Source organism: Phyllosticta citribraziliensis, assembly GCF_038025025.1.
Source record: "Phyllosticta citribraziliensis strain CPC 17464 chromosome Unknown J3D65scaffold_13, whole genome shotgun sequence".
Taxonomy (NCBI): Eukaryota; Fungi; Ascomycota; class Dothideomycetes; order Botryosphaeriales; family Phyllostictaceae; genus Phyllosticta; species Phyllosticta citribraziliensis.
Window position 1 is genome coordinate 889,510 of NW_027117350.1, and position 23,011 is coordinate 912,520.

Here is a 23,011-nt window from a genome sequence, read left to right on the forward strand (position 1 = left end):
GGGCCGCTTTCTTTCCTCCGATTGCCTTTTCTTGTCGTCGCTGGCCGATTGAGTTTGCGTTTTGTCTCTGTTTCTCCTCCCATCTCGTCACTCTCATACCTCCTCCTTTCTCTCCAAAATTGACGACGCTCCAAGGCTTCTATCTTCTCTCCTCTTTTCTCTCATCTGATTCTCTTTCAGAATTTGCGCTCCTCTTCTCTCCCGTCCTCCTCCTTCCTCCTCCTCCTGCCTTGGAGATTGATTCCGCTCGCACACACACTGTACCACCACCATCTGTCTCATCTCATCTCCTTTCCTTTCCTTTCCTTTCCTTTCCTTTCCTTTTGCAACGACACGCCCGCCGCAGATCTCCTCTGTCCGATTTGTTTCTTGCTTGTTTGTTCTCTCTGCCGTTCAAAGCGCTGCGCTTACCTGTTTGCTTCTTTGCCTGATTTATCTGCCTGCTTGCTTGTATACCCTACACTCTTTTCCCCGCCCACTCTCTCTCTCTCTCTCTCTCTCTCCCTCTCTCTCACTCTCACATTCGCTCTCTCGTAACGCCCATAGACCGTCCATTCGTTCGTTCGTTCGTTTACTCGCCTTCTGCAGCATTGCCTCCATTCATTCCATTCATAGATCGATGAGCAAGCGGGGCGTTTTTGTTTGATTCATTCCTTTTCGGTTCGGTACAATGGTTCGTTCTTTGTTGATTGGGTGCGTAGATTAGATGGATGGAGTGGTTTGCGTTCGTTTGCGTTGGGCTTGTTGGATGTTTGCGTTTGTTGTTTGGCATGTCAAAAGTAGAAGTAGAAGAAGAAGAAGAAGAAGAAGAAGAAGAAGAAGAAGAAGAAGAAGAAGCGTGCGTAGATGCGTGCGTGTGTCGTTTTGTCCATTCAATCGCAGAAGAGGAAGAGAAAGAGAAAGAGAAGAAGAAGAAGCAGAAGAAGCATACATACATGCATTCATTCCTACCTCTCAAACACCGTTGTCTTTTTTGTTGTTGCTGCCTTTTGCTGTTTTAAACAGTAGTGCTGTCGGCATTTCGTGCAGCGTTCGGTTTGCTGCGTTGTGTTGTTGCGCTGTTGTGGTAGATGGCATCATGCGCGGCACGTTGCTTTACTCACTTGACAGAAAAGCGTTGATGTTATTGACGTTGCTATTGCTACCACTATAGATGCGTCCGTCCGTTATCGTCACTGTCTGCCATCAATCACTGCATCGGCATCTCGCGTTGCATAGCGCTGCCTTACGCTGCCTTACTACCTTTGCGTCATTGCTATAGTGTAGTGCATTCCACCACTACACAGGCGAATGCATCTGCTCTAGTTGTGTTTGTTTGGTTCGTCCCCGAAAAGCGCGTCGGCTGGTTCTACTACCCCCTGCCCCTGCCCCTGCCCCTTACCCCTGGCCACCCCTCTACCCAATCCCTCTTCGCCGCTACCGAACCCCCCTTTTTTGCTGCCACTCTACTACTATTCCACCATCTTCTAATCTTCAAATCTTCCCTACTCAAGCATCAGCATCAGCATCAGCATCAGCATCAGCATCAGCATCAGCATCAGCATCAGCATCAGCATCAGCATCAGCATCTCTATAGCTATAGCCATAGACTTAGACATGGATTTACCAAGGCCAGATACGTAATTGCGCCATCACCACTTGCTGCCTCCCGCTCGCTCCTCTACTTGTTTGCCTACTTCGAGTTTTCCGCTCTGTTGGTATAGCTAGTGTAGCGAGCTCGTCCGTCGTACATCGCCTGACCATGAGGTGGGAACGGGTGAGAAAATAGGAGAGAGCGAGCGAAGAACTGTCTTTTTGTCTTCATGCTACACATGTATCCTACTACCCTACCCTACCTCGTCCTATCCTCCCCTACCTTGTCTCCTCCTCATCATCCCTCAACCAACTCTTCTCCTCAGCCTGCCTCCTCCGCTTCTCCTCCCTCATCTCCTCCTGCCTTGCCTTGACCTCCCTAGCCCTTTTCTTATGCTTCTCCTCCTCGCCCCGCTTGGCCTTCAAGCGCTTCTTGCGCTCCTTGGACAGAATCTTGAGCTGCTCTCTGTTCAGGCGGTGCGTGATGCCCTTCTCGAAAGGAGCGTCGTAGTCGGCGTCGTCGTCGTCCTCGTCGTCCGCGTGCTCCGCCAGGTACTTCTCCTCCTCTGCCGCGCGCGCCAGCCGCTCCGCCCGCTCCTCCGCCGTCTCGTCCACCGTGTCCCACACCGACGCCTCGGGCACCGCTTCGCCGCGCAGCGCCGCGTTCATGGCGTCTTTGGCCTTCCGTCGGATCTCGCGGCGCTTGTGGCGCGTCGTCGTGTTGCCGTCGAACTCGGCCTGCTCGGCGATGCGGTGGCCAGCCTCGACGGCCGCGCGACGGCGTCGCCGGTCCTCTGCGCGCGCCGCCTGCTCTTGCGCCATGCGCTCGCGGTGCCACGCCGGAACGAACGCCTTGACGCCCACGCCCACCTCGTGCTCGTCGTACTTCTTCTTGCGCCACGTGAAGCCGAACTGCTCGTCGGCCGCGTAGGTCCGCCCCAGCGCAGCTTGCTCTTCGGCCCAGTCGGCTGTGCGCACGTCTGTCATGGCGTCCAGCCGGCACAGCGCGAGGCCGATGTTGCCGATGCCGTTGAGGAAGCGGCCGACGGCGCGGTTCTCGCGGCGGTGCGCGCGCAGCGCCTTGGCCACCTGCTTGGGATCTGGCTCCTCGCCTTCAGCCTCGCCCTCGGCCGGCTTGGGATAATCGGGTTCGCTGAAGAGACCTGCCGCCGGCCGGATGCCGCCGACGTTGCGATTGTCCTGCTCGCCGATTTCGTGCGCGGCCCAGAAGCCGCCCTCCTCTTTGACCAGCTCGAGAGTCGAGGGAGCCGTGGCAGCGTCGAGATTGTACAGACGCACTGGCAGCACGCGCTTGCGCACGACGCCCGTGTGCTTGGTGCGGATGGTGAGTTCCTGCCCGACGTAGCAGCCCTTCTGGAAGTCGATGCCGCGCATGAGGTCCATGTTGCACTCGAGGGGCAGCGAGTCGCCGAGCAGGACCTCGTGCGGGCCCTCGGGCAAGCCCGTCAGAAAGCGGCGGATGTGATAGTGGTCGGTCGAGACGCGGGGGAGCGACTGCAGCGCGTGAATCTCCTGCAGCGGCAGCGGCAGCGCCCAGTCCGTCGTGCTCGACGGGCCCTTCCACGCCGGCGACGCCTTGTACTCGTCCGTCAGCGGCGCCACGAAGCGCGTGCCGAAGCCCGGAATGCGCGCGTCGGCCATGGTGATGAGCTCGCCCGGCTTGGGCAGATGGGGACGCTTGCCGCCGCCGCGTTGGTCGTCCTCCTCGCCGAACCCGGGGCCCCAGGCGCAAAAGACGCCGCGGTCGCGCGCGTATTCGAGCGTCACCTTGGCCCGCAGCCTATACCGCTTGAGCAGGAACATGGGCTGCGTGCCGAGCGCCTCGTCGAACTCGACGTAGCACGCGCGCACCGGCACGCCGTCCTTGTCCACCACCGTCGTCGGGTAGATGAAGGCGTCGAACATGACGCGCCCTTGCGCGTTCAGGATCCCCGTGTATAGTCCCCGGAACCCTTCTTCTATCTGCTTGGTCCACGACGGTATCCTGTTGGTCGTGAGCCCGTTTAGGAATGCCGTCGCCATCTCTCCGGCGACGCAGATGATTCTTCGGTGCGGCAGAGGCGCGATGCCGGCGGGTGCCGGCGAAGTGGGCGGATCGCGAGTGATCGATCCATGTTGCTCTGGAGACGTGGGAGAGGTGTCGGAGGTAGCAGAGTCGTTCGTGGTGGTAGTGGTGGTGGTGGCGAAGCTGCGGAAGCTGGTGGTCGGTGACGCGATGAAAGCTGCGGCCGAACCTTGTCGAGGTGCGAGTGGGCACGCAGTGCTCAAACTCCAAAGTCGGCGCGGCGGGCGAATGAGGGATGCGTTCAGCGATCGGACGCCCGCTGGGCGAAGTCGCGCTGGCATTTTGTGCCCGGGAGTGGAATGGTGGAAGCTATCGAAGTACTTTGGTCCAGCACTACTTCTCAACCCGAAGTCCTAGCTCGGAGTTTGCACATCTAAACGCCGATTGGCTCACACCTCACAGCACATTGGTTTCCAGTGTCAATGTTTTGACGCGAATAATTTCTACCTTTTCGCACTCTTGAGCGAGTAAAAAGGGCTTCCCTAAGCCCGTAAAGTCTCTAATCCAGCGGCACTATTTTCCAGCACCGTTGACCACGCCATTGAGATAACCTAATAGGAAACTCTTGTCCGCCGGATTCGTCAAGCTGCTGTCACCTGCCCTTGCACCCGACCGCTGTTGACTTGACCCTGGTTTTGCCTGCTTGGGAAACGGGCTGACGGGGCTTCTGTGGCCGGAATGATCCTATTTCCCTGCATCCTTAACCACGGCATTGAGATAACCCAGCAAGAAAGTCTTGTCCGCCGGATTCTTCGAACTGCTCACACTTGCCCTTGCACTCCTAACAGCTGCATCGGTAGAGGCAATGCTACTGATCCTCGACCGCTGTTGACCTGACCCTGGATTCCCCTGCTTCTCTGGGAACGGGCTGACCGGGCTCACAAGGCCGGAGTGAACCTGCGGAGGACTTGAATTCGAGGCTGCCGTCTTTCCGAAAAGAGAGAGCAGATTGTTCCTTTGGTCGCTCGGCATGCTGTCTCTCCGGTCAAATGATTGCCTAGTGGACCTGACCTCTGAAGACTTCGCGTCGGCCTGAGGGCGGCGAAGAATCTGAGGGGCAAAAGGCTTCTGAGCTTCCGCCTTGGGGGTCTCAAGAGTGGGCTGCGGTTGCGACTGAGCTTGTTGCGATGGCCCGGGGCTAGGGCCAGGGACGTGCTTTGGACTCGGAGTGGCCGACACGTCGGGACGGGGACGAGTCAGGATGGAGAATTGCGGCGGCGCGGCCTTTTCCTGCTTCTTACGCGGCTTCGGTGATGCCCTCGGCGATGAGCGACCATTGGCACGTCCCATCTTGCCATTTTTGTTGCGCACAGCCTCGAAACTGGGTGTGTTCAAGGGACCCGAAACGGTTGCTGAGGTCAAGTCTCCTTGTCTTGTCTGCTGGACGTCGAGATGAGGAACGTTTTTCTGGATAGGCTCAGCAGCATTTTGTCGCTCTATGCTGGGGCTAACAGCGGAGAGTTCGGCTGGCTCACTGCCGGTCGGAGGAGCAAGTGTTTGCTGCGGCAATGCTGTCGGGCTAGTCTGTGAAGGCTTCCTGAAGAGACTCAGCAAAGCATTCTGTTGCTCGTTCCTTGGCTTGGTTGCTATCAGGACAGGTGGTGGTTGGCCATCGATGATGCCTTCGTTGGGTTTTGGCTGTGCAGATGCGCTTTCCAGACCCTGAGGTGCCAATCTGAGCGGCAGAGGCGACTGCTGCTCCTCAGGGCGCTTGTAGATCTCAGCGGCAGCGGTGAATGGTTTCATGGTAGGCGGAACAGGAGAGTGAGACTCTGGCTTCTCATCTGCTTTGTCGCTCCTGAACTCGTGCAAAAGCCCGGCGCCTTGGGGATTCGCCCGAGGAGCCGGCAATTTGGAAGCAGGGGGGACGATTGGAGGAGCAGTTGTCTGATGTGGGACCGGAGCAAACTTGGGATCTCCCGTCATATGGTAAGGCCTAGCTGCGTGCGACGGCATCTGTTGGAATCCTGGATGTACAGCCCTATGCGGCTGAGAAAACGGAGGACGCTGATGCTGCTGCCAGTTGGGGAAGTTGACCTGAGGAGGACGGAAACCGGCACCAGGGGACATCATTTGATTCAGGGGCCCAATGGGCAAGTTGTTCCTAAATTGATTTTGTCCAAAATGGGGGTGGAGACGTGGTCCTTGTGGCGGCATGCGATGTTGAGGACCTCCCGGGTGCGGTGATGAATGTTGAACATGGGGTAGATGCGCTGGTGAGTATGGAAACGATGGTGGAGGTTGCATGCTTTGGAAAGGTGGGGGACGAGGATGCTGATGATGAGGAGTACCTGGCTCTCCAGGCGTTGCAGTAATCTGGTCAAAGGGCGTTGCCGGTGGCATGCTGGCAGAGGCTGAGACACCTGACGATGGACCAGCATTGCCTTTGAGAATCTTCAACAGAGGGTTTTCAGGTTCGACTGTGGCGGTTGCAGTCGACAGAGACATTGATGTGGAGGTTATTGTAGCAGCAGGGCCTTGTCCATTGACGCTCAGCAAACGCTTGAGCTCCGAGGCTGCGTCAGACACCGGCTGAGGGCTTGCGGCCACTTCCGCAGAATTCGCTGCTTCTGACTGTGCTTTGTTGCCCCGAAGGCCAGCCAACAGTCGTTCAAGGTGCCCGTCTGGAACAGCGGGCAGCGGTGGTACCGGCTCAGCAGCAGATTCGGTGGCCTCGTCTGCCTCAATGTCTGCAGCCGATTGCTCGACCATGCTGACTTGTGCGCTTCGTCTTTCATTTTTCCTTTGCTGTTTGATCCAGCCCTTGAGTGGACCCAAGAATGGTGCTACCATGTAGAACATGTTCTCCTTGAGCAAGCCTTCTCCAGTTCCTTGAGCTTGTCTGGACTTTCTCAACGTCGGGAGCTCGGAGAGTTTGTACCAAGAGATTTTCTGTGGCTAGTCAACAGTCTGCAAAAGACATGGAGCCGCGATCCTTACGCTAATCTCCTTGCGCGTGCGTGGCTCGAATGGATAGTCCATGGGTACTCCGCGAAAGACGTAAAGTCGCATGTGTTGTTCCCTCATGGAAACATCAAGGTACTTCATTTGCGACTCTTCCTTGACGAGACCATCCTGTCGAGCATCATAGCCAGTCTCTTCGTAGACTTCTCTAACCGCACAGTCCAGGTCGTTTTCGTCCTTGTTGATCTTGCCCCTGGGGAAGCTCCATCTGGCGCCCTTTTTCCATCCTTTGACGAGGACAACTTGATCCATGTCATCGTTGAGAAGGATTGCGCCCCGAACGGGAACACGCGTCTTGTATGCGAGGAATTCGGAGTAGGCGGCCAGGTGGTCGCTTTCCGAGAATTGGGAGAAAAGCGGACAGTGTTGGAAAATGAGGAGGCAAAACTGCCTAAGGTTCAACGAGGGGAGCGAGGGGTCGAGAGGTCGTATAAAATCCTCGTAGAACCAATGGGCTTCCTCGACCTGGAAGCATATTCGTTCTACCGATTCGAGTTCTTCTTGGGGAAGGTTAACAATGAAGCGAACGCATAGATCATCGAGCCCTGGTAGACAATGGCATTAGCATTTTGACTTTCTCCATTCGGAAAAGCTAAACGGCATGCATGTGCAAAGGTGAAGATGGCTTATTTCACCCCGAGGCGGCGCAGCAGCGGGAGAGGCGACGGGTGCAAATGGCCAACGGGGTGGCTGTGAGCGGGCAGTGGAAGAGGAGGAGATATCCTTACAGTCAACTAGCCGCATCTTTGTCTCTGCCATATTGACCAGTGTCTCTGAGCATATCCGCGCCAAACGGGATGGTGGGCAGCGATGGAGGGACACAGCCGCGGGCAGGCGAGTCTACCCCGCAGAAGTGGGAGATCAAACTCAGCGAGCGAGGGCGAGGGGTCGACGGGGTGGTCTGGATGGATGGGTACAGCCACGCTCGGGCGATGCTGACGGGCAGGTCTAGGGTGGTGGAGGAGAGCGGGAGAGACCAACGTCGGGTGTTGTCGTTGGCGGCGGCCACAGTGGAGCACAGCACACGGACGCGGCGGCGAGAGCGGACCGGGAAGCTTTAGCCACAGACTCGCGACCTGGAGGCTGGAGGCCGTGGCGTGGCTGTGCACAGCCTCCTACTTGCGGTGCCCACGGCCGTGCATGATGCGTGACCGTCACTGGTGCTCGACGCCAATCAGTCCCGCCAGCTTCGTGCTCATGGTCTCGCATCTGGCCGCCTGGCCGCCCCAATCCTGACCGTCGAGTCGGCGCCATGCTTAGGCTGTGGCGAACAGGATCCCGTCGTCGGGGTGAGCTGTGCTGTCCTGCTGCACTGGACGTTGGGCGCGACAAGCGCGACAGCTCCTCCTCATCGGATGTCCTGCTGTTAAAAGCTACGTCATTCATCTCATCATTCCCATTCCTTGCCTGCACTGGAATCCCACCCACCATTGCTGGCAGCCATCTAAATACTCGTCTTGCGCGGCCTCTTCTGACCCATTCCCTCGCCATCCACCCATCTTCTTTCACCCTCTGCCACGACGCCCCGGCCCGCTCCACCTCTTGTTTATTCTGGGCGCCGTGTCCTGCATTGCGCGGCGCTTAACAGTGACACCGTTTCAAAGACAATCGTGGCCGACCAAACGCTCCCTTCGACCCTTTTCTATCGTGGCCGCTCCCGTGCGTTTGCCAGATCTCTCGGATCGGTATAAGAACCCTGTCGACCGTTTTCTCGACCAAGCGACATTCCCTCTCTCGCAACTTCACCGAACCCTACCAGCGATCGCCGACCCTCTACCCCGTCATCCCTCACCGCGCCACCAACACCTTGGCGCGCAACCTCATTGGTCAATTCCGCCCTCACAATGACGACCGCCATTGGCAAATACGCTTTCAAGAGGGTTGTCACGCAAAAGACGAAGAACTCAAAGAATCAAAGGGACCCGTACGAAGAATGGGTGAGCACACACCTCAGTTCGCGCGCTCGTCATGATCCAAAACTAACTCGCGTCCAGGATCCTTACTACGAGTGGGTCAGGGATCCCAAATCAGGAAAGCACAAAAAGGTCAAGAAAGATGTCGCCAGCTACATTCCCGAGCACGATGCCGCCATCCTCAGGAAAGTCCGCAAGCGCGCGCGTTTGCTCGACAGCTGCTTCAACCTTGGCATCACCCGCGCCGGCCTGAGCAGCATCATTGGGCTCGTTCCTGGGTAAGTCCCGCCGCTTCCTGCCCTTCAGCACCACGAAACTAACACGGTGCAGTGTCGGTGACGTTAGCGACGTTCTCCTCGCCATGTACATCTGGAACATGTGCGCCAAGGTCGACGGCGGCCTCTCCGGATCCGAACACATGAAAATGGCGCAAAACATTGCCATCGACGGCGCCATTGGCCTAGTCCCCATCATTGGCGACATTGCCGACACGGCCTTCAAGGCCAACATCCGCAACTTGAAGGTGCTCGAAAAGCACCTCGAGAAGAAGTACGGCGCCACCGCCAAATCGAAGAGGCACCAGAGGTCGGCAGGCGATGACTACTACTCCGACGACGACGCTGCCTCGACTCCACCACGCCGTCATGACAGGAGGGGCCGCCGATACGATTCTTTGGACTATGATCGATCTCGTCCCACTTCGAGAGACATAACTCGCCGTGGTGATGTGGACAGGCGCGACCGCTACGCCGACGAAGAGCTCGGTCGACGCGACACCCAGCGCAGCTCAAGGCGCAGGGGATACTGAGTCGACACAACCCCTTGAACAATGGACATGCAGTAGAGACTGCACAACACTAATGATTCGGTGGTCAGAGATATTTCCTTTGTGATTTCCTTTTTTTTTGCTTTTCCTCATAGCGCACGGCAGTGATTCCCGCGGTCCTTGATCGGTCTGAGCATTTCCTTTGTACCGGGGCCTCTTTTTCTTTCATATAGCGTACGGCAGTGATTCCCTTGGTGTGTCTGCTGAAACGGCCTCCCACCACTCGAAAATTTTCCCTTCTTCTGTAGACATAGCTTCGTAGCAATGCGAGTCGTGGACTTGATCCATTCAATTTCTCCGTTTCCTCAGTGCTCAATGGCTTGCTGAAGTAGGCAATACGCAAACAATCATTCTTGCGATCTGCGCACCTCTGCCATGCCTGGCTTGCCAGCAGGGGCCAAGCGAGCGCTTGTTGACGGACAGTCGCCCTGCATACCGCGTGCTTCAGGGGAAGGGCTGGAAGCGAACGAATGAGATGCTAAGCGCCGCCGCGCAAGGCTGCGGCGAAGCGCGCGCTCGCGCAGTCGACGACATGCAGGCCCACTGCCCGCCCGTCCGTACCAAGTAGCTGGCCGTCTGTCTGGCTATGGGGCTAAACAATGCCTGTCGACCATCATCCAGCCAAGCAGCGAGCCCGTGTTGCGCACTTCGGCGGGGAGTTGAATGGAAGAAAGAAAAGGGTTGGAGCCGCTGCATTTGCTGCCGTGTATCTGCATCTCATCGTTTTCTGTTCTTCTTTTGCTGGTTTTGTTTGTTGTTTGTGTGTTAGCTGGTAGTTGGCGGCATGTTTCTCGCTCTCTGCATGCACATCCCCATCCTCCTCTCTCTCGCCGCAACCACGAATGCCCTACCCCTACCCACCGGCCTCTCACTCTCCGGCCTCGACGCAACCTCCACCTCCACCTCCACATCGCCAAACACCAGCACTCCCACCGCGGACCCCGCATGGGCCGCCTCCCCCACGCAGCGCGGGACATACCAGCTGCTCCTGGGCTGCCTCACGACGCTCTCGCTGTGCGCCTGGACGGCGTACCACCCGAACGTGCGGGCCAGCAGGGGCGCAGCGCGCGCGCTGGGCCGGCGCGGCGCGTGGATGCTGGCGGCCGTCGTCGCGCCCGAGGTTGTGCTGTATTATGCGTGGGAGCAGCGGTGGATGGCGGCGTTGCTGAGAAGGAAAGTTGGGAGGTTGGGGGGGAGGGCGGTGCGTGGGTTTGCGGTTGGGGGTGAGAGGGCGAGGGCGAGGGCTGCTGCGGAGGTAAGTGTGTTTTGCTTCTTTGTGGGGTTGAGGTTTGGTGAGGGAGAGATTGATTTGTGGGTGGGAGACAAGGAAGAGTTGGATTGGGGCGTGCGGGTCTTGCGTCTCTTCGGACGTGGAGTGGAGTGTGGTGGAGTGGAGTGGAGCGGGAAAAAGGGGGTAGACAAGAGCAGCATGCGAGGCCTTGGGAGACGGGAGATGAGAAGTGTTTGACCACCTACCTTCAAGATTGGACTGACCCGCCGCCGCCGCCGCCGCCGCCGCCGACCCCGATCTTTCAGAGCCAGTCTCGGCCCCCTTTTTGTGTTCTTGTACTAAGTGTCGTGGTTATAGGAAAACGAACATACCTTGACCAGATGTGCGAGTGCACCTACATTCGCAAGTCCATCTTCAACCCTGTACGACGACAGGCGCTCGGTACTTTCCCTCCCGTTCGAATCCAGCGCATCAAAAAGTCCGGAGAGCGAACAGCAATCAGGAAGTGCAAACGGCAAACCCCAAAGTCCGTTCATGAGGTTCAGTTTCGAAGAGTCAGACAGAACCGAATGGCAGCACAAAGAATCCGCGCAACCAAGGCCACATCGCCGCACGACCGAGCCGCCATTCACGCCCTGGACGCTTCAACAGAGCCTGTTCGCCGTCTGTGGCGGCATCGCCGTCGACACGTCGTCCTTCTGGGACGCCGCTCAAGTGACGCTGACGCCTCGGGGTCTTCTGGTGCTCGCCAGGGCCGGCCTGCTGCCGCAAGTGGCGGACGAAGAGATAACAGAGAAAAGCAAGGCCAACACCGCGGCCAAGATTTTGGTTTGCATACAGGCCGGCTGGTTCCTCGTGCAGGCCGTGGCGCGACTGGCGCAGAAGCTGCCGCTCACGCTGCTCGAGGTGCATGTTTTGGCCCACGTGCTGTGCGCGTTGGCGATGTATTTTTGCTGGGTTGATAAGCCGTACGATGTTGAGATGCCGGTTGTGGTCAGAGATGAGCGAGTAAAAGATTTGGTTTCGCTGTTTGTGCTTGACGCTGGGGGGAGCAAAGTAAGTCAATCTGCCTTAGGAACCTGGAAGCCTTAAGCCCTGATAGTCTTCTAACGCGCAAGTTCTCAAGGCCGTGCTAGACCGCCTCGTTCGGCCCATCCCGATGAGCGAAATTCGGAACCGACATAGGCCGCGAAAGTGGGTGAGAGATCCAAGCGTCAAAGCTCCGCGATTCAGATTCAAGATGGACTGGCCTTCCGATATCGATGACGGCGCCGACGGGGAGAGCGACGAAGTCTCGGACGATGAGCAAGCAGTTGAAGTCGAGCGCGAGCCGCCCACACCGCAGGAGCTCGCCCGCATGCAAGAACACCACAAACGGGTCAACCGCGGCCTCGACTACTTGCGCAACCGATACCTCCAAGCTGTGGCCTGTCGGGGCGACGGCGAGATGCCTCCCGAGCCACAACTATACTTTGAGCGGACATCGTCGAGCGCAAAATGGAAATACATCGTGAACGAGCGGAGCAATCGAAAGATTGAGGGAGCGTTTGCAAAGAAAGACAAAGAATTCGGCAGGTTTGACAAGGCATTCTCCATCATCAGCGCAATTTATGGCACTCTCCATTTGTCTGCATGGAACGAACATTTCCCGTCCACGGCCGAATGTTGGATGTGGCGCGTGGGTGCGCTGTGCATGGTGGTGGCGCCGTCTCTGTACCAAGCTCACAGTTTCGTCGAGCCTCTTCTTGACCGAGCCAGAGTGCCACCGAGGGATGAGTGGGTGCGCGCAACATGGCTCTTCTGGATTGCCAAAGTCGCGAGGTTGATGCTGGTCATGTTTGTTGAGTTGCCTCTCATCGTGATTGGATTCGTCGCCACGGCCGGCTGGGGCTATGGGCGTTTGTTCATGCTTGTGGAAAGTTTCGTCAGTCTCAGATCTCCTCCTGTCGATACATATCGTATTCCCGAGTGGAGCAGTTATTTCCCTCATGCAGGGTAAATTGTCTTAACTTTCATCCATTCTACGAAATGTGATTTAGATTTGAGCGGGTTGGTCTCCAATGGACATTTGTTAGCCACTGTCCAGACGCACACCGAGCTATTGTGCTCAAGCCGGACGTCTAACATGCCAACGCCCAGCACGCCAGCATCTCCCCTCCCCTCACTACTCTGCGACCACCGCAGCCCTGCGGTCGACGACGTCCAGGCCGCGGGGTCTGCAAGTCGACGGAGAGCAGTTGCTGATGCGGTGGTTGTGGCTGAGGGAGGCGCGGCGCAAGGTTGAGATGGATTGCATTGTCGACGTCGTTCTGGGCTGAATGGCGGCGCATGGGCGTTGTGGCTAGGCGCATTGGGTCCGACAGACATCTTTGGGGTTTGCTTTGCGGTCGCGGGTTGCGCTTGGATCCCGAGGTTGCTGGACTTTTTGCATTGGGAAGTTGGCTATCAGGCGTCCGAAGTCATATAGTCTTCTTCTGCTCGAGGGACTGAACGATCGTAGCGGGCTGGTTCGAGATAACCCTGGGGCGGCTGACGAAGATACGTGGTCTCCTAGTCTGCTTCCCTTGTCTTTTCGTTGAAGCGGTAAATTGGCAGTTGAAGGGATTGCTATAGGAAGACAGGATCTCCGCGTACACGAATACTGCAGATGGAGCCAGCGCGGACGGTCTGGGAGATGGTGGTGCAAGGCGATGAGGACGCCAAAGACAGTAACAACGAGAAACTCACATCATGGCACTGACTGAAGCAACCATAGAAGAGGCGCTCGTTCAGACTGATGAGCAAGCGCCCAGGAAGCCTCAACAGTCATGTCTCCTCCAAAAGGATCGCCGAATCTCATGCCAAGGACGACAAGGGACGAGCTAGACTGAAAATCAACGATCAGGCAAGTCGATGGGAGGGGGTTTGCTGCGTAGCTCTTGCAGTCGAGGTTACCTGTACTCTTACGTTTGCGCTTGTTGCTGCGATCTGCGATCTCGAGGGTCGACGCTACTCAACCCTGCGGCGAATGGATGCTTGGGGCCCCTGACGCAAACCCACGATTCCCTTGCTCTGTGGCTGTTGGCATTTTGATTGAGCGGCGTGGCGACCAAGTTTTTTCGGCATCTGGCCGGTCGCTGAACTTCATAATGGTAGCCAGACCGGACCGTAGGGCTGGAGCACCGGGATGCGGTCGGTTGCGCAGGCTGCTTTGACGACAATGTCCTCAAAATTGCTTGCAATGCCGCTCGTGCTTGGTCGTTGTGTCGACTCTATCGTTGCAATGTGTGTGCCCTGAGAACTCTGGGAGGACTTATCGATGAACCCGGGCATGATGATAGACTGGGGCAGCGCCACCTGTATCCTTGCGGGGCATATATGGGTCATTTGCAGGAGGCGGATCGCTTCTTCTTGTCGGATGCTTGCTTGAAAATCATCTTTTTTGTGTTACTCTCCTGGAGCCCGGGTGACGAACATGGTCCATCTAGACGGCCCAAAAGAAATCGAGATCGCAGGGAAACCGGTAGTAGTTGTCTGGGCACCCTCGAGTCTTTGGTCCGAGTACCCATTGAACACAGTAGAAATGCTGCGAGTCTAGTTTGAAAATTTCTTGTCTAGGCTCATCAGGTCGAGCTGTGTCGTCAACTTGGGCAATTGGAGTTGTGGGCATGAGCACCATCAAACATCTCACCTACCTGCTTGCCTTTTCTAGGGCCAAAGGTTGCTTGGACAGAAAAGGTCAGGTCGAGTACCCCTGTCCTGTGATCACCCTTGGCGAAACAGGAGAATGATGGACATTGTGAGGCCGATGGTCAGACGTCCGTCATGTGCACCCAAGTGTCTTCAGTGGATACCGGATCTTGAGCTGCAGCTATTAATACACCCACGTGCAGGTAGATCTCCGAAAACGGTCGTACGACGGCGACAAGCGGGAGAGCAGCGCAAGAGGCGCACAGCAGTTGTGGTTTCGGCAGCGATTTGACGATGCCAATTCTGCCTCCGTCATGCCTCCTGGAAGTCGCATGATATTGAAAAGTGTGATGTGAACGCGCATGTGCGGAGAACGGAGTGCCGTGCCTACCTTGGACAGGGCGTGGATGAAATGGCAGGCCATCACCCTCCCGGACTGTCAATGGTATTGGGATGAGGTGAGCACGTCGATCAGGCCGGGAAGCTCTACACAGTGTTCTCATGCGGTGGTGCGGATAAGGAGGTTGACGTAGCGAGTTCCAAACAAGGTAATGTTGCGCCGGAGACGTGAGCTCGGTGCAAACAGGTCGAAGGTAGAGTTTGGACGGAGAAAAAGAGACGGATGGCCGGCGCTTGGCGAAGACTCGCTCGCTCGCTAGCCTCTCGTTGGCCAGGATGCATGCTGGATGTTCATCGCTATTCTCGTCGGTCATTGCCGTCAGCCAGGTCAAAGGTGGCCAAGACAATGTCGGTAGCTACAGCGAGAGGCATCCTGCTCGAAAGTAGTTCAGTCCGCTCGGAAATAAAGTCGATACAAGTCATGGCAAGTCAGTCAAAGTTGAGCACTGATGCCGTCGTCCATTCAAGCGGGACGAGGTGGATTCGGCAATTGCGGGGCGCAGCCAGACGTTGGCATTCATCACATTAGAGGCCGGCGGGGAGCGTTTTTGGATGCAGCGGTTGGTTTCGCATTTTCCTTGGGACACCAATGCTTCTCTTTTCTGTTCTCCTTTCTTTTGGCTCGACAGCGAGTGCCGACAGATCCGACGGTCGAAAAAGCATGGCAACCCCGTGACGCAACCCACGAGAGTCGGGGCAACAAAGTGGCCAGGGGACGGACGAAGCGTGGTGGTTCGTAAGGGTCAATGCCGGATTGGGGTGATCAGGGCGTTTGTCGAGGAACGGCTTCGCAGACGCTTGTCCGAATACGGCGGGTGCTGGCATCACGTGAGGCTAGAGAGATGCAAAGCTAGCTCCAAAAAGTCCAAAGGGACAGGCCTCGGTCCAGTATGATCCCGGTTGTGCTAAGCGACTATCGAAATAAAATCGACCCTGCCCCGGATTGTGGCGACGTCCATGCGGAGATGGGAGGAGGAGCATCACGACCAACGACAGCGACGTGACTGTGACGAGGGCGAAAGGGGAGAGAGAGAGAAGAGAGAGAGAGAGAGGCGTTGTTGTTGTTGAAATGGACCAGTCCTCGGGGCAACAGTGGGAGTGTGCCATGTCTCTGTGTGGACGGTCGGCCCTTGCGGGCAGCGTGGGCGTGTGATGCAAGGAAGGGTTCCAGAAACGAGCCAACAGCTTACCCGATGCGGCAGCGGGAGCATATGCAAGGACAGAGCCAGGCAGGCCTGGCGGATGTTTTCAGCAGAAGCAGAGAGCGGTGGCTGGGGATCAACAGGCGCAAAGGTGATGAGGACTGAAAAGAGGCAAAATAGAGGATGGCGAACAGAGTGGAGCCGCGGAAATTGAAACCACGAGGCCCAGCGCTGGTGATTGGCGCAGACGCCGGCAGACGAGCCGAATGGGCGAGCGAGAGAAGACGCGTCGAAGGGTGACGAGGGTGAGTAAGCGGGCGACGGTGGTGTTGTGGTGGTGATGGTCGTGGTTCTGACGTTTGTTCTGACTGTACCGTGTGTAGCCCGAAGGAGGGATTCCCCGGTGAGCGGCGATTGGGGGGGGCCCCTTTTCCGGCTGCTGAGTGGGTGATGGGGTTGAGTGCCGGTGTTGCAGTAATGTCATGTAGCTGACGAGCAACGATATATGTTTGTCCAGTATTCCGTAGGTAGGTGTTTTCATCTTTGGAGTCGTGACAATGGCCGTCTCCCCGTCTCGAGCCGCCAACTCTCCTGTGCCTGTGCCACAGGCAGCTCAGCTCGCGGGCAACGAGCGAAATGAGGGCAGCGTGGTTTGATTGCTGTCTGATCTTTACCCGGATTCGACGCCCCGGGCCTGTTAGTGGGCCGCGAGAGAGGAGGGAGAGAGAGGTGTCGAGAAGCTGGCCGCCCGCTGCCAGTCCTCACTCCCGTCACACCCAAGTCAGTCCGAGCCCTGAGCCTGAGCCTGAGCCTGACACCCCTAACCGCACACCACCCCCCCCCCCCCCCAACCCTTTTCTCTCGCCGTCGCACCGCGTCTCCATTGTGCGCCAGCTGCTGTCTCTACAAGTCAGCCTGCAGCTTGTGCTTGTGATATATCTCCCAACCTACCGCGACCCAGGGCACTCCATCGCTGCCACTCCCGCCCCGTCCGCCCGCCCGCCCGCCGCCCGCCCTGCGCAGCTGCTGCCAGTCTCGACTCTACTCGACTCCATCCACCAACCTCCATCTACTCCTCTCCTCTCCTCTCTTCTCTCCCCTCGGCTGCCTCGGACACGCTCGACCGCGCCTCATCTCCCTTCTGCTCAACCTCGCGGCAAGGATCGTCCCTTCTGAAACCCACTTCTTTCCTCCCTCGCCCTCGACAACCCGAGCGAAGTCGCCCGCCTCGTCAAACTCGCTCAGTCCGTCCTTTGGCCGTCAGGTGAGCCTCAATTGCTCCGCGCCCTGCCCCATCTCTCGCGGGACCCATTGATTCTACTCCAACACCCTCTCCCGCTCTCCTCTCGTCGCACCCGCCCTCGTCGCTGCCCCCCGTCACGCGTCGCCGCTTCACCCGCCCGAGACCCTGCTGACCTGTCTCTCCCGACCAGCTGTTTCTTAGCCGTCGCGCGTCGACTCGCCGCCAACCTTCTCCTATTCACCTTCTAGCCGTTTAGTCGAGCTCGCCTCGCATCCGTCACCATGGGTTGTGGAATGTCAACCGAGGAAAAGGAGGGCAAGCAGAGGAACGAGGAGATTGAGAACCAGCTCAAGAGGGACAAGATGATGCAACGAAACGAAATCAAGATGCTCCTGCTCGGTGAGCTTGCCACCCGCAACGGGCTTCGGCATGGGTTGCTAACACGCCGCAGGTGCTGGTGAATCGGGAAAGTCGACCATTCTTAAGCAAATGAAGCTCATCCACGAGGGCGGTTACTCTCGAGATGAACGCGAAAGCTTCAAGGAAATCATCTTCTCCAACACGGTGCAGTCGATGCGCGTCATCCTCGAGGCTATGGAGTCGCTAGAGCTGCCGCTCGAGGATCAGCGCTCCGAGTACCACGTCCAAACAATCTTCATGCAGCCCGCCCAAATCGAGGGAGACTCCCTCCCCCCTGAGGTCGGCAACGCCATTGCAACCCTCTGGAAGGATGCCGGTGTTCAGGCCTGTTTCCAACGGTCGCGCGAGTACCAGCTGAACGACTCGGCCAAGTAGTAAGTAGCGACACTGTCTTGCCCGGGTGTTCCTGTTTCAGGCGCGCCGGCTTTGGTCATCCATGTCTGCTAACTCGCCCAAGCTACTTTGACTCGATCGAGAGGATCTCATCCCCCGACTACATCCCCAACGACCAAGATGTCCTCCGCTCTCGTGTCAAGACGACCGGTATCACCGAAACCACCTTCATCATTGGCGACCTCACCTACCGCATGTTCGACGTTGGTGGTCAGCGTTCGGAACGCAAGAAGTGGATCCACTGTTTCGAAAACGTCACCACCATTCTTTTCCTGGTCGCCATTTCCGAGTACGATCAGCTGCTTTTCGAGGACGAGACGGTCAACCGTATGCAGGAAGCTCTCACCCTCTTCGACTCTATTTGCAACTCGCGGTGGTTTGTCAAGACGTCAATCATCTTGTTCCTGAACAAGATTGATCGCTTCAAGGAGAAGTTGCCCGTGTCGCCTATGAAGAATTACTTCCCCGACTACGAGGGAGGCTCCGACTATGCTGCCGCATGCGACTACATCCTCAACCGCTTCGTGTCGCTCAACCAACACGAGACGAAGCAAATCTACACGCACTTTACGTGCGCCACGGACACCATGCAAATCCGTTTCGTCATGGCGGCCGTCAACGGTACGTTTGATCCAATTATTGTGTGAAGATGGCGACTAATTGCGTGCAGACATCATCATCCAAGAGAACCTCCGGATGTGTGGTTTAATATGAGAGGCGCAGCCAGCCTGGCGGGTAAATGAGTAGTCTATAAAAGTAGACATGGAGGAAACGCCCTGTATGAAAGGGCATCTGCAATGTCACATATACGGCGTTTGATCAGTGCGCGGGAGGGAGGTGCTTCATTCCCACAACGGCATCCGCGACTCTTTGGGGGTTCTTCGGTTTCTTTTCTTGATTTTCTTCTCTGGCTGACAGTGTTTTTTTTTTTTTTTTCACACACGGGCAAAGTAAGGGATGGCGAAGGCGATGGGGGCGAAGGAAAGCAAAGCGAAGCAAGCAAGTACGCACAATGTGCGTGTGGTTCTGTCAGTAGCGGTGGAGAGAGGCGGTTGATACCAGCTCTTTTTTTTCCTTTCCGTCCTCTCTTATTTTCTCTCTTATCCCCGATTCAAAGCTTCTCTTTTTTCTTTTCCTTTTTCGCGTAAAACTCACCGCCGCCGTCACCACCACCACCACCACTATTACTCTTATTACTCTACTATTACTGTACTCTGTTTTGCAGGGCGCTTCTTTTTTTTTTTTGTTTCGTTGCAGCGGACAGCGGAGGGCGGCAAGGAATGAGGAGAAAGGGTCAAAAAGGAAGGACGATACTGATGGACGCGGTGTGATGGTGGTGGTATTGTGCTGTTGTTGGACTCTCTGTGTCGTTGGTAATTGGACTCGACGTGGCTCCAGCACCAGTAGCGGCAGTAGCAGCAGTAGCAGCAATGTTGGCAGTGGTGAGGTGGCGGCGGAAGCAGCACAGTCTGGTGTCCCAGAAGTGTGTGTGGGCGTGGCGTCAGCTGAAGTACCTAGCCGGATAGACAGCCCACCGACCTCCTGTACCGCAGCTATCTTGCCTTAGCTATACCAGCCAGGCTTGTTTTTTTGCTCCGTCCCTGCAGCCGCCACACTGGCTACGTACCATGCGGCAGGTACCTAGGTAGCTACTAGCTTGGAGCTTGGACTTGAGCTACCCAGGAGCTCGTAGCAAGTCGAGTTTATCTTGTACTTATTTACCTACTTCCTTACCTGTACCTGTACTTCACCTCCCACCGACCACCTACCGCGACCTTGTGTCGTCGTCTGCCGCATCGGCTTCTATCGCTCTTCAGTTCTTCTCTCTCAGCTACATACAGTGCCTTTCCGTCCGTCGCGCTTGCTACGTTCAATTACATAGACGCCCAAGCAAACGCAGCCGCAGCCACATGCACCAACCCTCTGTTTCCTACTCGTCGTCAGGTCGTTGACGTGGGTAGGCATTGTTCTCCCTTTCACAAGCAGACAAGACACAAAAAGAAGACAACGACGACAATGACAATCAGGCAGCCCAGCAAGGAGGAGGCACGTCCGTGTGGGCGGTCTCAGACGCTTGCTTGCTTGCTTGGCCAAACCTCAAACCTGCGGTGCAAACCTCAAACTTGCAACTTTCAGGCAAGCGCGTTGACGCCGCCGCGCTGGCTGGCGCCTTGCGCCACTCGCCGTCTCATGGTACGAAGATGCGATGCGGCACTGGTGTCTGCAGAGAGACCTGTGGTGGTTGGTGTGTTGTGGTGTGGCTACAAGGTACATACGTTTGTCTGTCTGGTGGTGATGCTGCTGGGTTCTAGCTACCTACATGTACGGCTTCATGAGTTCACTCACTCGGCACAGCCGGTGCGGATGTCTTTTCGGATTTAAAGGAATGCTCCTTTTGCCCCGTCTACAGGTACCTAGCTAGGTACGTAAATATTGATAGGTATCTCCCATGTCTACCGTAACTTACCCACCCGTCCACTGGCGGCGGGCAGGCGGAGCGGAGAGGCCGATGCGTTGGTTGTGACGTCCAATCCATCGGATGGGTTCATCTGCGCCGCTTCCTTTCCTGTCATGCCAAGCCATGGGACATACACCTACCGCTGCTATGTTTCCTTCTTTTCTTTCTTTGCCCGTCCGCTCCACTCGTCTCATCTCTCCATCCCATTCCGTTTCTTCTGTCTGCCCCGCGCCGCGACGCCGTCATTGTGCACCCATCACCACCCCTCCATTCCTCCATCGACGCACCAACCGCCCAAGGGCGAACTCACGCACAAACGCACGCACGCACGTATCTGTCTAGGAACAACGCGGTGGGCGGGTGGCCAGACAAGTCTGCCCGGCGGCCACATCTAACAGTTATCAGCGCCTCGTCTCGTCTCGTCGCATCGAACGAGCATTTCGTTGCTCCGTCGCTCGTCGTCGCTCGTCTTTTCGTATCAGCGCCTCGCCGCAGCGCAGACCCCTACCGTGCCCAGGGGACGCCCCCAGCCCGCCAGCAGTAGCTTGGTGAGCGCCCGTGTGGTTCATCCGTGCGCGCTGGACCAGGGCAGACCAAGCGAGGGTCCGCGGCGGCCGCGGGCTCCTTCTTCGCCGTTTGTCGGTCGGTCGGTCCGGCTTGCTGGTTTTCTTCTGCCCTGGCGTTGCGGTTGCATGGACGGGGAGGGGGGCGCTGCGTGGTGCGAGCGTTTGGATGGCATGCGGTGGTGGGTAGGGCAGAGGATGGGGGTGTCCGGGGAGGAAGAAGTGCGTTTGTGCAAGTCGAGGTGTAGGAGGGGTGAGAGGGGTGGGAGAGGAAAAACCATGGGTGTGTTGGTCTAGTAGAAGCGGATTGACAATGGCATGGAAAAAGTTGCGGCGCGCGAGGAAAACGATGACGAAGAGGAACAAGAAGAAGAGAAAAGATGGGCGACCATGGAACCCCGGTTCCTGAGAGAAGCTGCCCAGGGCAACCACCAGGAAGCGACACATCGTATACCACCACCAGCAGATCAGCAATAAGCAACCAAATAAACGTCGAACGGCAAGGAGGAGGCGACAACGGCGATCATGATGCCCAGGGCCGAACATGGTGATGGCCGTTTCGTGGTGTTGAAAGCTGAAACGCCGCTCACGCTCTGAGCGAGTCAACAACGCTGTCTGTCTGTCCGCCGCACATGCACCCCAGGCCCCAGAACCCTACCCACCGGTCCCTGGCGTACCTTGTCTAAAACCATACCCTCGTACATCCCCTCATCCGGTACGTCTCGCTCCATACCAGTCTGTCTCCCTCTCCCGCCGTTCTCCAGAAAAGGTTCGCCTACAGTTCGCTCATTCCCTGGAAAGTGGCGCTCCTTCGTCACGACACCACCGCCACCGCCGCCATGCAATTTCACGCGAGTCATCGCCGGCGACGAGGGACTTGACGGACCAAACGCTATGCCGTCTTTTGTCTTTGCTTCTGTTGCCCGAGTGGACGGCTGACTGCCCGTGGGCGGCCGGTCTTGACCACCATATGTGCCATCACCGCCCAGGACGACGACGACGCTATGGCTACGGGTACTATGCGCGGAGAATATCCCACGCCCGCGCGCTCTGGTTTTGGCTTCTGCATACGCTCGCTTGCTCTGAGGCGGTCAGCGGCATGATGTATCTGACCGACGACTGCCCAGCCAGCCTGCCTGCCAGCCTGCCAGCCAGCACCTATCCGTTCGGTGCGCACAGCAGCAACGACAGCAGCGGCGACGGCGGCGGCGACCTGCCTACGCGAGCTGGACGCGACAACTAGGTTAGACAGAAAGACGGAGCAAACCAACCAGACAGCCGGGCAGACAGCCGGACGCGACGCAGCTCAACTCGCCCGATTTTGCATGCTGAGCTGGACTATGTACGTATGTACTGGTGTCGTGCGGCACACACACAGACGTCGCGGTCTAGTTCTCCTTCTCGCGTGCCTTGGGCCAGGAGGCAGGTCAGTAGGTGAGTGCCTAGGTAAGTAGTGCTGGAAACGGCAGTCGCGCCCGTTTGTACAGTACATGCGTGGTGTTGTGTCGCCGAGTGGCTGGCTGGCTGGCTGGCTGGCTACTGTGGTGTACACACCTACATATGTACAGGTGCACTGCTGTGCCTGTACCGAGGTAGCTCGACATCGCGTTGCTGACTGCTTTGACCGACTGCTTTGACCGACTGGCTGACTACCGGTACATACCCCCCATTACCAATATACACGTACTTTACTATATTGCACGCCCTTCTTGCACCTATAGCGCTTTTACCGAGAAGCACAAGCAGCACCTATATGTCTACACACCTTGTCTTTCTACCCAGCAAAAGCAACTCCCCAGCGAACCCGGCACACATCCCCAAACGCATCCCAAACGCCGAGATCGCCGTCTGGGCTTCGTGCATATTTATGTATCAGTGGGTGTATCCATGGGTGTGTGTACTGTACATGCAGGTAGGGCATTTTATTTCGTGCGTCATGTACAGTACAGGACATACAGTACGGCGGCAGCGTCCAGGCCCCAGCGGCGGCGAGTATAGGACGTGCATGCGTGCGTGCAGGCATGCGGGCTGACGGCTTGCTGGAGCGGCGGGCACGACAGATGGACAGATAGACAGACAGACAGATGGCTGGATTGATGGGGTGGATTTTGGCTAGGCGGCTGGGCTGGCTG

General features: G+C 57.2%; 7 protein-coding genes across 7 annotated transcripts; 4 read left to right on the forward strand and 3 right to left on the reverse strand.

The window, feature by feature from the left end:
- Window positions 1–1,443: 1,443 nt before the first annotated feature.
- J3D65DRAFT_639816 (uncharacterized protein) lies at window positions 1,444–3,963 on the reverse strand. Its single transcript, XM_066801750.1, has one exon. The coding sequence runs from the start codon at window positions 3,937–3,939 to the stop codon at window positions 1,852–1,854; it is 2,088 nt and encodes a 695-aa protein (XP_066650936.1). The 5' UTR covers window positions 3,940–3,963; the 3' UTR covers window positions 1,444–1,851.
- Window positions 3,964–4,171: 208 nt separating this feature from the next.
- J3D65DRAFT_560475 (uncharacterized protein) lies at window positions 4,172–7,165 on the reverse strand (the record flags this gene model as incomplete). Its single annotated transcript, XM_066797469.1, has 4 exons — window positions 4,172–4,322; window positions 4,482–5,625; window positions 5,797–6,550; window positions 6,599–7,165. Coding segments are annotated over 4 exons (2,616 nt in total), but the record flags the coding sequence as incomplete, so codon positions are not given.
- A 310-nt stretch (window positions 7,166–7,475) lies between these two features.
- J3D65DRAFT_139858 (uncharacterized protein) lies at window positions 7,476–8,504 on the reverse strand. Its single transcript, XM_066793980.1, has one exon. The coding sequence runs from the start codon at window positions 8,111–8,113 to the stop codon at window positions 7,571–7,573; it is 543 nt and encodes a 180-aa protein (XP_066650938.1). The 5' UTR covers window positions 8,114–8,504; the 3' UTR covers window positions 7,476–7,570.
- J3D65DRAFT_140167 (uncharacterized protein) lies at window positions 8,291–9,784 on the forward strand. Its single transcript, XM_066793983.1, has 4 exons — window positions 8,291–8,559; window positions 8,617–8,813; window positions 8,866–9,465; window positions 9,545–9,784. The coding sequence occupies exons 1-3, from the start codon at window positions 8,467–8,469 to the stop codon at window positions 9,341–9,343; spliced, it is 768 nt and encodes a 255-aa protein (XP_066650939.1). The 5' UTR covers window positions 8,291–8,466; the 3' UTR covers window positions 9,344–9,465; window positions 9,545–9,784.
- J3D65DRAFT_139927 (uncharacterized protein) lies at window positions 9,691–10,988 on the forward strand. The gene has a single exon (XM_066793982.1). It carries the CDS (start codon window positions 10,146–10,148, stop codon window positions 10,827–10,829), a length of 684 nt encoding a protein of 227 aa, XP_066650940.1. The 5' UTR covers window positions 9,691–10,145; the 3' UTR covers window positions 10,830–10,988.
- J3D65DRAFT_139880 (uncharacterized protein) lies at window positions 10,979–12,756 on the forward strand. The gene is made up of 2 exons (XM_066793981.1): window positions 10,979–11,648; window positions 11,719–12,756. Exons 1-2 carry the CDS (start codon window positions 11,127–11,129, stop codon window positions 12,589–12,591), a joined length of 1,395 nt encoding a protein of 464 aa, XP_066650941.1. The 5' UTR covers window positions 10,979–11,126; the 3' UTR covers window positions 12,592–12,756.
- Window positions 12,757–17,326: 4,570 nt separating this feature from the next.
- On the forward strand, window positions 17,327–18,572 carry J3D65DRAFT_560538 (G-protein alpha subunit; the record flags this gene model as incomplete). The annotated part of the gene is made up of 4 exons (XM_066797472.1): window positions 17,327–17,444; window positions 17,497–17,839; window positions 17,923–18,479; window positions 18,529–18,572. 4 exons carry the CDS (start codon window positions 17,327–17,329, stop codon window positions 18,570–18,572), a joined length of 1,062 nt encoding a protein of 353 aa, XP_066650942.1.
- Window positions 18,573–23,011: the final 4,439 nt, after the last annotated feature.

What these genes read in the sequence shown, in the direction of transcription:
- J3D65DRAFT_139927 (XM_066793982.1), top strand. Translation starts at nt 10,146, where the DNA reads ATGTTTCTCGCTCTCTGCATGCACATCCCCATCCTCCTCTCTCTCGCC.
- J3D65DRAFT_639816 (XM_066801750.1), bottom strand. Translation starts at nt 3,939, where the DNA reads ATGCCAGCGCGACTTCGCCCAGCGGGCGTCCGATCGCTGAACGCATCC.
- J3D65DRAFT_139880 (XM_066793981.1), top strand. Translation starts at nt 11,127, where the DNA reads ATGAGGTTCAGTTTCGAAGAGTCAGACAGAACCGAATGGCAGCACAAA. An exon ending in TTGACGCTGGGGGGAGCAAA is followed by an intron (nt 11,649 to 11,718) that starts GTAAGTCAATCT and finishes CAAGTTCTCAAG; the next exon opens with GCCGTGCTAGACCGCCTCGT.
- J3D65DRAFT_140167 (XM_066793983.1), top strand. Translation starts at nt 8,467, where the DNA reads ATGACGACCGCCATTGGCAAATACGCTTTCAAGAGGGTTGTCACGCAA. An exon ending in GGGACCCGTACGAAGAATGG is followed by an intron (nt 8,560 to 8,616) that starts GTGAGCACACAC and finishes ACTCGCGTCCAG; the next exon opens with GATCCTTACTACGAGTGGGT. An exon ending in ATCATTGGGCTCGTTCCTGG is followed by an intron (nt 8,814 to 8,865) that starts GTAAGTCCCGCC and finishes AACACGGTGCAG; the next exon opens with TGTCGGTGACGTTAGCGACG.
- J3D65DRAFT_139858 (XM_066793980.1), bottom strand. Translation starts at nt 8,113, where the DNA reads ATGGCGAGGGAATGGGTCAGAAGAGGCCGCGCAAGACGAGTATTTAGA.